This window comes from Mustela erminea, chromosome 5, assembly GCF_009829155.1.
Source record: "Mustela erminea isolate mMusErm1 chromosome 5, mMusErm1.Pri, whole genome shotgun sequence".
In the NCBI taxonomy this organism is placed as follows: domain Eukaryota; kingdom Metazoa; phylum Chordata; class Mammalia; order Carnivora; family Mustelidae; genus Mustela; species Mustela erminea.
In genome coordinates this window covers 128,177,680-128,190,086 of record NC_045618.1, presented here as the reverse complement: position 1 = coordinate 128,190,086, position 12,407 = coordinate 128,177,680, and the positions used below count along the sequence as shown (strand labels likewise).

The 12,407-nt window shown below is 40.9% G+C and overlaps 1 protein-coding gene across 50 annotated transcripts in view; it reads left to right on the top strand.

Moving 5' to 3' along the window:
• NRXN3 (neurexin 3) overlaps window positions 1-12,407 on the top strand; it is a 1,567,429-nt gene that overhangs the window by 1,193,951 nt on the left and 361,071 nt on the right. For all 50 annotated transcript variants that reach the window (XM_032341548.1, XM_032341546.1, XM_032341549.1 and 47 more), the window contains one exon: window positions 5,289-5,470. In XM_032341548.1, coding sequence (XP_032197439.1) covers window positions 5,289-5,470 — 182 coding nt within the window. The remainder of the gene's footprint in view (window positions 1-5,288; window positions 5,471-12,407) is intronic.

Here is a 12,407-nt window from a genome sequence, read left to right as displayed (position 1 = left end):
GTTCAGATGAAAATGTTTGCCATTGACACTTCAGTGGGTATTGGGGAAAGTGGCAGCAAATGAGATACTCCCAAGAAAACAATCTGAAACCATTCAGTGCGCTATGAACGTAGAAGGTAGAAGGTCCTGCTGTGATGATCACTCCCCAAACAGCCAGGGGTGTGTGTAAGGGGAACTATAGAGCCAACTGAGTAAAAGAAACAAAGAAATGTTGTTGTTGTTGTTGTTGTTTTGTTTTTTTCAGACCATGAGTGTTTTTGAGATCCTTGAGCTTTACATCTCCATTTGCTAGAAGAGTTATGGGTCATTTCCATCTTTCCATTTTGGTTGTGTTAGCTATCTGGTTAATTGATCTGAATAAAAGGCAGTTTTAAGTGAGGAGCAATAACTACCTCTACAGATGAGATATATTTTATGCCATTGATAGTCCATCTGTTTTCCAAAAGGATTTACCAGTTCCAAGTAAAGAACACAAAAGTGGCTAAGGTTGATAAAAGAGTATTACAATAGAAATGAGGAACGAAGGGCCTGAGTAATAGAGGAAGGCAGGTATAGTACCTTGGCGTCATGAGATTTGACACTGAGTTCTCAGGCAGTGTTCAAAGAGCACTGGAGAAGGGGTCTGACTTCTTGTTTCTTACACTGGTTTACCTATCAGATGGTTTGCACAGCAAGGATTATATTCATTTTATTACTTAATTTATTATTCTACATGCTATATTTGTCCCTGCGTGAATGATCTAGTTTGCTTTAAATTTAATTTTCTCAGGTTTCCCCTGGGAGATGCTTGCATTGTTCCGTTTTAACACCAACCAAAAATTATTTCAGGGAAAGCTGATTTGCTTTGGTTTCTTTTTTTTTAGACATAATTAAACAACCAACATTACATTTAGATGCATTTCTGGAGCCTTTTATCTGTAATTATTTGAGGAAGAAAATAATAAATTAATTCCAGGTAGTCTACTATATTTTCTAACTAAACTTTCCTTATTTCTTACACACAGATACTGCATATGTATATACATACACATATGTATGTATATATTATTTTTATAAGACTGATATGCTACCTACTGTGCTAATGAGGCACCTAATTATTATTTTTATATCAAATATAAATAATAAACAAGTCTATGATTCTATTTCTATTGGTAATTGCCAAAAAGAAATAATATGCTACTTGGATATAAAAATAGAAAACAGTATCATAATGACAGGACCATGAGGTTAAGAAGTCAAAACAACAGAAGTAATAATTATCCAAATGGTCTAAATAAGGAAGTGTTAAGTTGCCATCAATAATTATATTAAATTTTAGTAAAATAAGCAGTAATATATGCCACAGATTTAAGAACTATTTCTTGGAGAAATGTATGACCTAGAAAATATTTTATCTTTTATTCTCCTTGAGAAACCATCAATCATCTGTTTAACCAGCTTGTTGTAAAGCTACATAAAACTGTTTCCCAGGAGTCCTTAATGATCTCAGTGGAGCCTGTTCTATGCTTTCTTTTCTTCCCCCCAATGAATCCCACACACAGAAAACATCCCCAAACATACATATTCCATACCCTCTCATACCTGTCTCTGCCAAAATCACCATCAGGTCCATCACAGTAAATAGCTTGCCAATTATAAAAACAATAAACCAAACCCATTTTTTGGTGCTTTTGAAATAAAAGAAGTTGCATATTAAATAACATGGTAGATTTGTTGACTGTTTGAAAATGGTGTGTATACATATCTTGGGTAAGGTGACAGTGTGGAGAGGTCATTCCTGAAATACTCTGTGATTGGCATTCAGCAATCTCAGTTGCTTGCAAACTTGCAAATCCTACAATGTTAAATTGTCAAAATGCCACCATAGCAATTTTTCTTCAGTTGAATTGATCACTTTTTGCTAGCAATGTTCTGATTATTAATAAATGGAGTATGATCTTTGCACCAGCCTACTTAGCACAGCAAGAAACCAACAGTCAGAGAAACTAGGCTCAGGGGAGAAAGCATATGATGTGATATTGCATGGCTTGGAAATGAAAATCTTTAATGGATTAAGGAGGGTTCTTACAGTTCTTAGGATGTTCCCCAAATGTTGATTTGTAATCCACATTTTAAAATAACAAAATTAACTTTTTAATTTGAAAATGTAAAGCAAAATAAGTCCATGTTCCCCCTAGGACTCTAGGCATTTTATATTAAAATTAGCAGAAAGTGCATATTTATCTTTAAAAACCATGCAAAATAGCAAAGCTAACTAAAGAAGGGGAAAAAAAATAACAGGTTTTTCAGGGTAGAGAGTTGTAAATATCAATTAACTTGCTTTAAAGCCTACATTGAACTATGGGAACACTCAGGGTCTTTTTTTACCCTTCCTAGGATATTTGATATAAAAAATACATATTTTAAGATTTATTGCCACATGGCCAAATAAGCCATATGCTTAGGGCTTTGTAATTTTTTACCCTTTTCCATCTACAAAGTTAGAATGCTCTAACATAGTGGCATCCTAAATTCAGAACAAAAAAGCAATCAAAATAATTTTTAAGACTGATTTTTGATCTACCCTAAGGTTATCATAGTGAGGTTTTGTTCTTTGTTTATTTAAAATGTAAAGCCATGATGACCTCCTACCCACTAGATATAAGAAGTTGTGCCTTTATCTTTTAGAACATTCTTCCTCTTCATATTCTTCATATCGAGAATTACTGAACAGTCAGTGGATAAAAAATATAAGCAGAGTAGAAGGTTTGTACATTTATTTGTATGGTTAGAAGGCCAGGCTAGCTTTTGAAAATGTGCCAGGTTCGGAAACTATGGCTTTGTTTTCGTTCTATTTTGGTCTTATAGGAACACGGGAAAAGAATATAGTCAACTTTGCATCACCACTGGTATAGTTTATGATATAATTTTATTAAGCTATAATTGGCATATGGTGAAGACAGGCTTTTGGAGGTAGGAGGGAGAGCAGGAGACCTGAAGAGGTGCCATTTATTTAAGGCAGAAGCTCGGGTCTCTGTTTCCAAACATTGTTAACAAATGAAATATACCATAGAACTGTCATGAAGATCCAGCTAATGAATTTGAAAAGGTTTTTTAAATTGTAAAACACCAGGCATATTTGTTGCTGTTATCAACTTTGGACTTGTTCTTTTTGTAACAAAGTGATAAAATAATTTCCTGAGAGAGTATGGATTTATCTCTGTACCAGAATCCACTACCTATTTAGGATAAAATAGGGTAAGATTTTATAAATTGCCACAAAATGTCACAGGGTGATTTGCATTTTCGGTGATTCTATACATTGATCACTGAGTAACCTTCAGTTTTCCAAATAAAGAATGAAGAGGGGGATGGGGCGCCTGGGTGGCTCAGTGGGTTAAGCCGCTGCCTTCGGCTCAGGTCATGATCTCGCGTCCCGGGATCGAGTCCCACATCGGGCTCTCTGCTCAGCAGGGAGCCTGCTTCCGCCTCTCTCTCCCTCTGCCTGCTTCTCTGCCTACTTGTGATCTCTGTCTGTCAAATAAATAAATAAAATCTTTAAAAAAAAAAAAAAGAATGAAGAGGGGGGCGATGACATTCGTCACCATCTACAGGAAAGGGAATGATTTAAATTCCTCACAGATGGATAGACATCAAGGGTAAATCATGAGGTCCACATTTCTAATTTTAAGAAGCATTGAGGGTATCTGTGGATGGTGAGGAGCAAATATGATTTTATGTATAGAATTAACCATAAACTTTCACACCACAATCCCAAATTCTCCAGATGACGGCAGAGGTCTTATTAGACGCTAACACCTCAGGGTCCAGACATTCGTAGAAGGAAGATGTTATGCTACACGTAATATACCAACTGGGCATATTGGAGGGACTGGAATAGTGACATTTGAAAAAAGGACAAATTAGATTCTATATGCCGCACAGTACAGTGGGGTTTAGTGCTTAAAATAAGGATGACCTATGACATATACTCCTAATTCTAGCCTCATAGCAGTTGACTTTATTATTTCCAAATAAGCTGCATACCTCTTTTTTTTTCTTCACACAACATAATTCAACCCAGTATTCCCTGTAGACTAAATGTGAACCAGTGCTGGAGATTTTTAGGAAAGTTGAAGAAATCTGAATGCTTATCTAATGCTGCTTTAAAATAGTTTTAAGAATTGGACCATGTTCAGTGGGAACACACAAGAAGATCTGCTGTCAAATAGTCTTTGAACTTTGAGATGAGTAACGTGTGGAAGTACTCACTACGGGGAACATACAGATGGCCATAGAAACTACAATGATGTAATCTGTTCTGGCTACCAAATCTGAATGCTTTCTTCCAAATTTAGATTTAAAAACTCGTTTTTAACAACAGACTTTTAAGATTTATGAGTTGCAAATATTTTCTTTATTTTTCTTCCTGTTTGTTTTCTGAGTATTTTTAAATTAATATAATCTTACTAATCTCTGGCTTTGTAAATAATAAGAGTGAAAAGGCAGTAAATACTAAAAACACTGATAAACCCACTATTCCTAAGTGGCAATACCATTTATGTTCCAAATTCGTTCTTGTGAGTTTGTTTGTTTTTTTCTATGTCTTCTATATTTCCTTTTTGAAATTTAGTTTGGAGAAGAGAGGGTAGCTGTTATATTCTACCAGATAAATACCATCACTAGGGAAATAAATTAATTTTTAAAAGGCTTCTGGAGTTAATTTTTTTCACATTTTTTATAGCAATGTAAGAGTGGAATAGGAAAATGCGGAACTTGATTTTCTCAGGCTCCAGCTTGCTTTTCTGTGGGGGTGGTAGCGGGTCCAGGTGTGAAAAGAATGATGGCTTTGGACTTACACCTTACGTCCAGTCTTGCTAGGCATTCCGGAACGGCTCCCAACAACACAGACCAGAATGTTCTGGGAGCTAAGAGGTCCATGCCTGTCCTAGCCAAGATGGAAAATTCATTCTGCTGCTGAGATCGGAAAAGTTGTTTGTCACAACATACCCACATTCCCAGACACAGCATCTTACTTGCCCTCTGCCATTATACAGCAGGAAGTGAAGACGTTAGGGGTGTCTCTGGCTAACATCTGCTTTGTTATTAATTCATTTTGCCTGCATCTTTAATTTAGGGTGACAGCCGCCATCCGAGACCTTGGATGCCATCCCTCTCAATAACCAAATACCACCCGCGTCTGGGGGTCTTTTCCTCTCCGCAGCTGTCTGTGCAGTCTCCGCAGTATGCGTGTAGCTGGGGACACACGGTACATGCCCTGATGGCTCCCTCTCTCCTTGCTTTTGCAGCTGGCGCTACGTACATCTTTGGGAAAAGCGGAGGCCTCATCCTCTACACCTGGCCGGCCAATGATCGGCCCAGCACGCGTTCGGACCGCCTGGCTGTGGGCTTCAGCACCACCGTGAAGGATGGCATCTTGGTGCGCATCGACAGTGCTCCGGGCCTTGGCGACTTCCTCCAGCTTCACATAGTGAGTACCAGGCCTTGGCCTGGATTTCTTTGTCTACCTGCTGGTGTGAGTCGTTGAGCCAGATGAACGCAACGGAACATTCTAGATGGACTCAGCAAAGGGGCACATGATTATAAAAATTGCCTACATGTGTTGGAGCTGTAGCCCAGGGTTAGTCTCTGTGTCAAGCCTCTTTTATCCCTTTAAGAAGTGACCCTTGATGCCTGTGGGGATAAACTATGAGAAACGCGTTCAGTCCAGACTCCCTTCTCGGCTGTGTGGTTTGGCCTATCATGAAATGTTTAGCAGACTGCCTGGGTGTAAATGAGAGATTTACCCAGTACTTCGCCCGAACCTGGTGCAAGTAGTAAAGTCCAGTTGGGTTTTACTAGTTGACCGCCTGTGCTGGGGGTCAGCGAAGTGTTTCTGTAAAGGGCCAGATGGCAAGTATTCTGGGCTTCACAAGTGCTACAGTTTCTGTGAGAGCTCCTCAGCTCTGCCATTATAATGTGAAAAAAGCCACAGATAGCATGCTTTTAAGAAACGTATGTGGCTTGGGGCGCCTGGGTGGCTCAGTGGGTTAAGCGGCTGCCTTCGGCTCAGGTCATGATCCCAGCGTCCTGGGATTGAGTCCCACATCGGGCTCCTTGCTTGGCAGGGAGCCTGTTTCTCCCTCTGCCTCTGCTGCCACTCTGCCTGCCTGTGCTCGCTCTCTCTCTCTCTTTCTGGCAAATAGATAAAAATAAAATCTTAAAAAAAAAAAAAGAAAGAAATGTATGTGGCTATATTACAGTAAAAATTTATTTTACAAAAACAGTCTGCAGGGGGGCCCGGGTGGCTCGGTTGGTTAAGCATCTGACTCTTGATTTTGGTTCAGGTGTTGATCTCAGGGTTGTGAGTTCAAGCCCTGCTTTGGGCTTCACACGAGGCATGGAACCTCCTTAAAAAAGAAAAAAAAAGTGGGGGGCAGATTGAAGGCTCTACTTGGATGACCCCAGCTCTAGGCTGCAGAATTCCTCGTACAGGTGTAAAAACCATGATCAAAACTGAGGCCAGAGTAGGTGGGGCAAAAAGGAAATAGCACAATCAGCCAGGATTGCTCTATTCATGTGTATTGTATATCCAACATTTTGCTTGTATATCTAAGCCCAACAGGACTGCAACCTCAGTCACTGCAGATTATTAAGAACACAGTGCAATTCCAAGAAATTAAAATGATTTGGAGGAAAAAATTACTTTGTTATGAGGATAGAAAATATTTTTATAGCAACAATTAACCCATTTTATCACCTGTGCGGTCTGCAGTTAGGAAAGTAGGCTAAGGAAGGATATGATTCTCATCCATAAGTACCCAAAGTGCAGCTACCAGGAGCAAAGAGAGGAATTGTTCTCATTAGTTAGCAATGACAAGGCCAGAAAAAATGGATTTAATTTGGAGCAATAAGAATTCAGTTTAAATAGCAGGGGGAAAAAAAGCAGTTGCGAGGAAAGATCAACTGGGGACTACCACCAACCTCCAAAAGGGAGGAAAACGAACATTTTCCTGGGCATCTTTGGATCAGAGTCTTGCTAATGTGCCAGTCTACTGAGGAAGGCAGAGAGTGGGATTTTATTGCTGGTCTCCGGGGCTGGCTGGAACCGCCAGCAGCCAGTTCAGCTTGCCAACGCTGCCCATCTCCAGCACCTGCTCTTCCAATATGCCTTGGAAACAGGAGCAGCTAGAAGTGTAAGGCTTGAGTGGGAGGCCTGTCCAGACTGAGTGTGAGCCAGAACCAGGCAAGAGTGCAAGGAAGGGCTGGTTAGGAATGATCACCTTTAAGATATGAAACAGGGGTCTTGATGGAGTTGTGAACCTTTACGCTTTCTCGGATGCTTCAAGAACCATATGGTCCTATGAGCCTGAGCTTAAGCGTTTGAGAAAGTCATGCCAAGGAGCACAGAGAAAAGCAGCCATCATTTGTATGGTTTATCTTTATTTGGCCTCTAAAAACCACCATAATTTACAAAACTCAGTGAGATTTATGCTGCATATAACTTAATGACTATTTCATGGCAGCTATAACTAGGCTATTATTACCAGCTCACTTGCATTTTCACGGTGATTTATCTTCTTTTTTTGTTCGGTGTGACTTACTAAGAAAAATATGATTTGGCACAGCCATGAGCATCTTCTCTGAATCAGATAATATGCTACTGGTTTATCCATTTCTCCCCATTCGTGTTTTAGAGCATCCTTACCTTGAAGAGAAATGTTTCTTAATTTCTGAAAGTGTACTTAAAATGTTTTGTTTTTATAAAAGGGATATGAGGATCCTGGGAATCTCTAGCAGGAACCGTAGCATTCTGTTTTAATATTTTTAACAGCAAAAAAAGAATAAATTTTGCATCAAAATGTGTAGACCCGCTTGGGTCCTGTGGACCTTTTCTAGTGATGCTATATCATTGCTTAACTGTTCTAGAAAACCCCAACAGATTGTTTTTAATCAATGGACGTCATCTGACCTTCTTAGAGAAAAGATAGACAGCTCTGAGGTGGAGAAACCATATCCTTCTGGAATGGTCCAGACATGCTCATGGCTCTCTTGAATATGGGATCGCTTCATTGGTCTAATAATTAAAAACTTTTTTATTCTAGTGAATTTTCTCTGGTGTCTACCAGAGATAAAAACAAAAAAGCCTGTGGGACTGTATTCCAGTCTTAATTCACTTATAAAAGCAAGCTGTGGGCTATACCTTGGTGACCCCTGCCCTAGGCTGCAAACTTTTTCATAGAGACGTAAAGAACCTGTGATAAAACCTGAGGTTTGAGGCAGAGCAAAGGGAAGGTTCCTTACCACACTCAGGAATAAAGGAATCCAAGTATATCAAAAGACTTGATTCCAAAACCTGCTTCTTGTTTTGGACATTGACATAAGTGTACCAGGAACATGAAGCCATAAATACTGACTAAGATACTTCTGCGTGACTTAAGATCTGTAAAACATGGATTTGTTTAATGCATGTGGCTTGTTTCCTTGTGTTAAAGAACATTGCTCAAGGGGCACCTGGGTGGCTCAGTGGGTTAAAGCCTCTGCCTTTGGCTCAGCATGATCTCAGGGTTCTGGGATCAAGTCCCGCATCCGGGCTCTCTGCTCAGCAGCGAGCCTGCTTCCACCTCTCTATCTGCCTGCCTCTCTGCCTACTTATAATCTCTGCCTGTCAAATAAATAAATAAAATCTTTAAAAAAACCAAACCAAAACAAAGAACATTGCTCAAAAAGAAATAATTTAAGGGCCATTAAGGAAAGTGGAAAGGGTTGGGCAGGAGGCAAAAGGATCCATCCCTGCTTGCAGTTTAAAACCCACCAAAGGAAAAGAAGAAGTGAAAACAGACACAAAGAGGGGAGGGAGCCAGAGTAGCTCCCAGGGTCAAGGGGAGGGAGGAGGCATTGGGCTTGGGAGATGTGCTCCCAGCAAGGGGTCATAGAGGGGCAAATGTCATTCTTCCAGTGGCTGTCCATTCTGGAAACAACTAAGAGTACTTTGATGCTCTTCTGAATGATTTTCAAGCTCACAAGTTGCTCAAAACCAAGTATAAACTCAGTCATTAGCAAGTGGCTGGGCGGGAAGAGGGAGGAAGGGGGCAGGTGCGTGGTAAAGAAAGAGGGGAACGGAGAGCAAGAGAGACTGAGCACCTGTACTTCATACGCTCGTACTAAAGGCAAGTCCTAGGAATTCCTGAAAGGTTTCAAGCCTCTATAACTCAGTCCTTGGAACAAGCCCTTTTCACCACCCATTTAGCCTATTTGAGGGAAGAGAAAAATGTTCTTCCAAGAACACCAAGGAGTCTGACCCTGAGGTGAGCACCCTCTCTAGAACAGGCCTGCTTGCTGTGGAGTCCCTGGAGCAGGAATGGCAAAGAGGCTTTTTCTTGTCGGCCAGCTCTGAGGGCCTCTCACTTCGTCACTTCGAGCTTTACAGTGGGTAGAGAGACGTCGGAGAGCAGCAGGCAAATGCAGCAGGCAGGAGTCCCAGCTTCCAGCGGGCGAGTCTGCCCCCTGAGCTGAAATGGGACTTTGTGGATGGATGGATGCTGTTTGGATGACCCTTGCTCTAGGCTACCTGAGATCCTATCCTCAATCTCTCCCCCTTCTTTCCCTTTGTCATCCTGAGATGCCTACACCTTAAAAACTCTTTAGGAAAATTGGCATCTTCTTAAACTCCTTCTCCACTGCAAGCCCTTGAATCATTTGCTAATTGGTTCAAAGTTGTTAGTCTTGGTATGATCCTTCTCATACCAGGCCAAGGTCAGCTGATTGAACAGAATTTGAGTTTTTCATGGAGGGTTGGGGAGAAAGAAGCATGATGGATTGAGGGACATATGACATTTGGGTGAGAGCAGGAGGAAGCTTGAGCAGAATGAAGGCATTGTTGCCTCTGGGTGAAGAATTGGTGTAAAGAAAGGGGTACCAAGACGGGGGTGGGGGGTATGTGCTGTGGGTAAAAGATTTTTTCCCATTTCAGTTTGCTCAGACTATCTGTTGTTCTGACCAAAGGACCAGAGGATCTTCTCTCTCTCTCTCTCTTTCTTTCTTTGATTCTTTCTTTCTTTCTCTTTTTCTTTCTCTTTCTTTCTTTCTTTTAAACTTAAAGTCTTCCTACTCACACAGGACCTCATGGTGGTTAAGTAGGCTTTGACAATAAGTGCTGAACAAGACAAGAAATAGATCTTTTCAAAAAAAAAATCAGAGAAGTTCAGGAGATCTAAAATAATTTAGAGATGGTTTGCTTCCAATTAGCTTACATCTTCATTTTTTGGTTCACACTTCTATGATGCACTATTTCCTGTGTCCGTTATTAATCATAATATTAATGAAATCCCAGATGAAAAGTGTTTGACAAAGTGAAGAAGATCTTTGCTTGCAGTACATGTATGCATGAAATGAAATTCCGTGGAGGGACCGTGTCTTAGGGCAGAGGGATTTGTAAGGAAGTATTACTTCAAATATGTTGCCTCCATTGAAGTCTGTTGTTGAGGAATTAATCTGCTCAATATTTGGAAAGAAGCCACTATTACATGCAAGTGACATCTGCCTGTTGACCTCCCATGTAGGCTCTAGGAAGCTGTGTCATGTTACACTCACCTTCATTTATCCGATTGGGAAAAACATTGAATAGGACCAGAGAAAGGATGACCATGAAGTGCTCGCTATTCTCTCATGAAACTCTTGACAGCCTCCATTCACCAACCTACAAAATAGAAAATCGGGCATAACTGGGCAACAATTAGCTTCTCTTTATGTAGTTAATACAGGGCGTAAAAAAGATATGCTATTAATTTCTTTCTCCCTGCATGTAATTTACAGTAAATCCTCTTGGATTCATTTTTTAATTATGAACCTTTCAGGAACAGTGAAAATTTATGGGTCAGGGCATCTGTTTTGTTTGACAAGAATCTATAACCTTCTCCAGCTGTTTCTCTCCTGACTTATAATGTAGATACTTGGATAAAAGAGGGTAGGAGAAGAGAGAGGACCACTGTCCCGACTTACCCCCTTTTCATCACGGCCGAGTATTCTTGAGAAAACTGTCCCCCCCCACCCCAAATAAAAGGCCGACAGTATTCTCTCAGTGCCATATTTGGGGAAATAGAATATTTATTAAGTTCGGTATGTATGGTATTGTTTTTCTATAATTTACAACATTTGGGGAGACTCCTGGAGAATAAATCGGAGCAGAGCTGAATTATGATAAACGGTGTGTTCCTCACATCTATTGCATCTATAAATTGCTGGCCCGGATGCTTCATTCAGCTGTCTCTATGTGAGATATCTACAGGAAACTATCAACATCTGCTGAGTTAGTCTTCAGTGAGCTTGGGTGGGGAGGTGGTACCTTAGATTTGTGTCTGGATTCGGCCAGTGGCAGAACTGGGTTTGACTTAAGGAGCTGTATTTGGGGGAGTGTGCAGAGGAGTACAGGGGAATGTTGGCATTTCTGAGACTAGTAACGCAAGCAGAGAGGGAAAGAACAAGAAAACAGCAAAGGTGTCCAACAGATGCAATTTTGTTTCCCACAGAGTACTGTGCACGGCAGGTTGGCTCCGTATTCCCTTTCATTGCTATTTGTTCTTAGTGAAAAAGGCCTCTTTGGATTTTCTGGGCTTAGGAGCTTTTCCAGATCATTAGCCACTTCTGTGGAGAGGGCCTGCTGGGGATCGTCTCTGCAGCTTCCAGCTGAGCCGTTCCATCCCGGCAGAGATGGAGAAGAAGGTGGGAGAGGGGCGTGGAAGCGGGGATTTGATCAAGTGAGCACTTACGCAGGCTGGACCAGACGCAGCTCCCTGCGTGGGAGCTGGGGTGTATTCTCTCCAAACTCAGTTAGTCCCGAAGTATTTCTGTCTAAATCTGTTTATTTTGATGGCACACTCGGTTCCGAGGGGCAGCACGCCATCGTGGAGGCATGTGTTTCATTTGAACTCAAAAGATGTGCATTTGAGTCTCGACATCTGGTGAGCTCTTTGGCTGTAAGCAACTGATCATCCCCCTGGCCTTCACCTTCGTCTTCTTTTAAATGGGAACAAAAATACTACACTACAGGGTTTTCCGGGGGTTCAGATGGAATAAAGTATTTAGGAGTTGTTTGTTGTGGACAAAAAACTGCACAAATGTAGGATGGTAGTTTTCTTGATGACATATCCGAATTACTTCAATAGGGGAAAAAAAAATTAGTGAAAGGAAGAATCTCATGGTAAGTATTTGTAAAAGCCTGGAAAGACTGTTTCTGAAAACAAATTCCTGTTGAATCTGATTGAAAGCACTTGTTTCTGAATTAATCAGATTCACCATCTAGACTTTGGGGGATGTTCGGTAAGCACAGGGGGAAGAAGCCGAGTCCCTCTGAGCAAACCTGGTTAGGTCAGTAGGATATGACATGGAGCTTCCTTGGCATGTCATTGTAGGGCATTTTGTCTCCTATA